We start from the raw sequence: 798 nt of genomic DNA on the forward strand, positions 1-798 counted from the left end.
TGGGAGCCGACGCTGGCTGGGGTTGCAGGGTTCCGGGAGCACCATCAGGGTGGCACAAGGAAAAGCACGCGCCCTGCGGTGCCAACGCCGGCCTGAAGGCCCCGTCCCTGGCCTGTCAGCTCCTGCCACCCCTGGATGGAGGGGCCGCCCCAGGGCCACCAGGAGTCCCCGAGGAAGAAAGGGGTCTGGGCGGCGAGGCCTGTGGTCTGGACTCTGCTGGGGTCTCGGGGCAGGACGTCAGCCCTCCACCCGCTTGGGCACGTCCACCACCAGGGCGGGGATCCTGGCCTGGGAGCATCCATCTGGATGCCTCCCAGAGAGACCTGGGGGGACTCGGGGTCCAGGGGGCAGCTGCAGGCCAGGTGGGCCGCCCGCGAGGTCAGCGCGTGGCGCTTAGACAAGAACCGGAAAGGATGCGCTGGGTGGACTGTCTGGGACGGACCAACCAGGATCCCGGAGCCAGTCCCAGCAGCAGCCGCTGGGGGAGGAGAGCTGTTGCGGCCCCTGCAGTGGGTGCCTGGGAGCACGAGGCCGCCTGCAGGGACCCTCCCTGTGGCCCGTCCCCCTGCCTGGCCAGGCCGGGCAGGCACCAGGCTGCCCTTCCACAGAGGGAGTGCGTGCCCGAGGGGGCGGCCCGTCAGCCAGAGCAGAATTACCTTGCAAATATCCCAGGTTTACCCGATTCATGACATCACTGGCTGTTAAATTTGCTACATCCTCTACGGAACACACAGGAAGAGGGACAGACAGACAGAGAGAGAGAGGTCAGCAAGCAGCAGGCCCAGCGCAGCGGGGAGG

At 67.7% G+C, this 798-nt stretch overlaps 1 protein-coding gene across 1 annotated transcript in view; it reads right to left on the minus strand.

Annotated features, from left to right (window-relative positions):
• Positions 1-798, minus strand: part of KCNT1 (potassium sodium-activated channel subfamily T member 1) — a 61,207-nt gene that overhangs the window by 8,055 nt on the left and 52,354 nt on the right. The window contains 1 exon segment of the mRNA XM_015572324.1: positions 657-719. Coding sequence (XP_015427810.1) covers positions 657-719 — 63 coding nt within the window.

This window comes from Myotis davidii, unplaced genomic scaffold (genome assembly GCF_000327345.1).
Source record: "Myotis davidii unplaced genomic scaffold, ASM32734v1 scaffold609, whole genome shotgun sequence".
Taxonomy (NCBI): Eukaryota; Metazoa; Chordata; class Mammalia; order Chiroptera; family Vespertilionidae; genus Myotis; species Myotis davidii.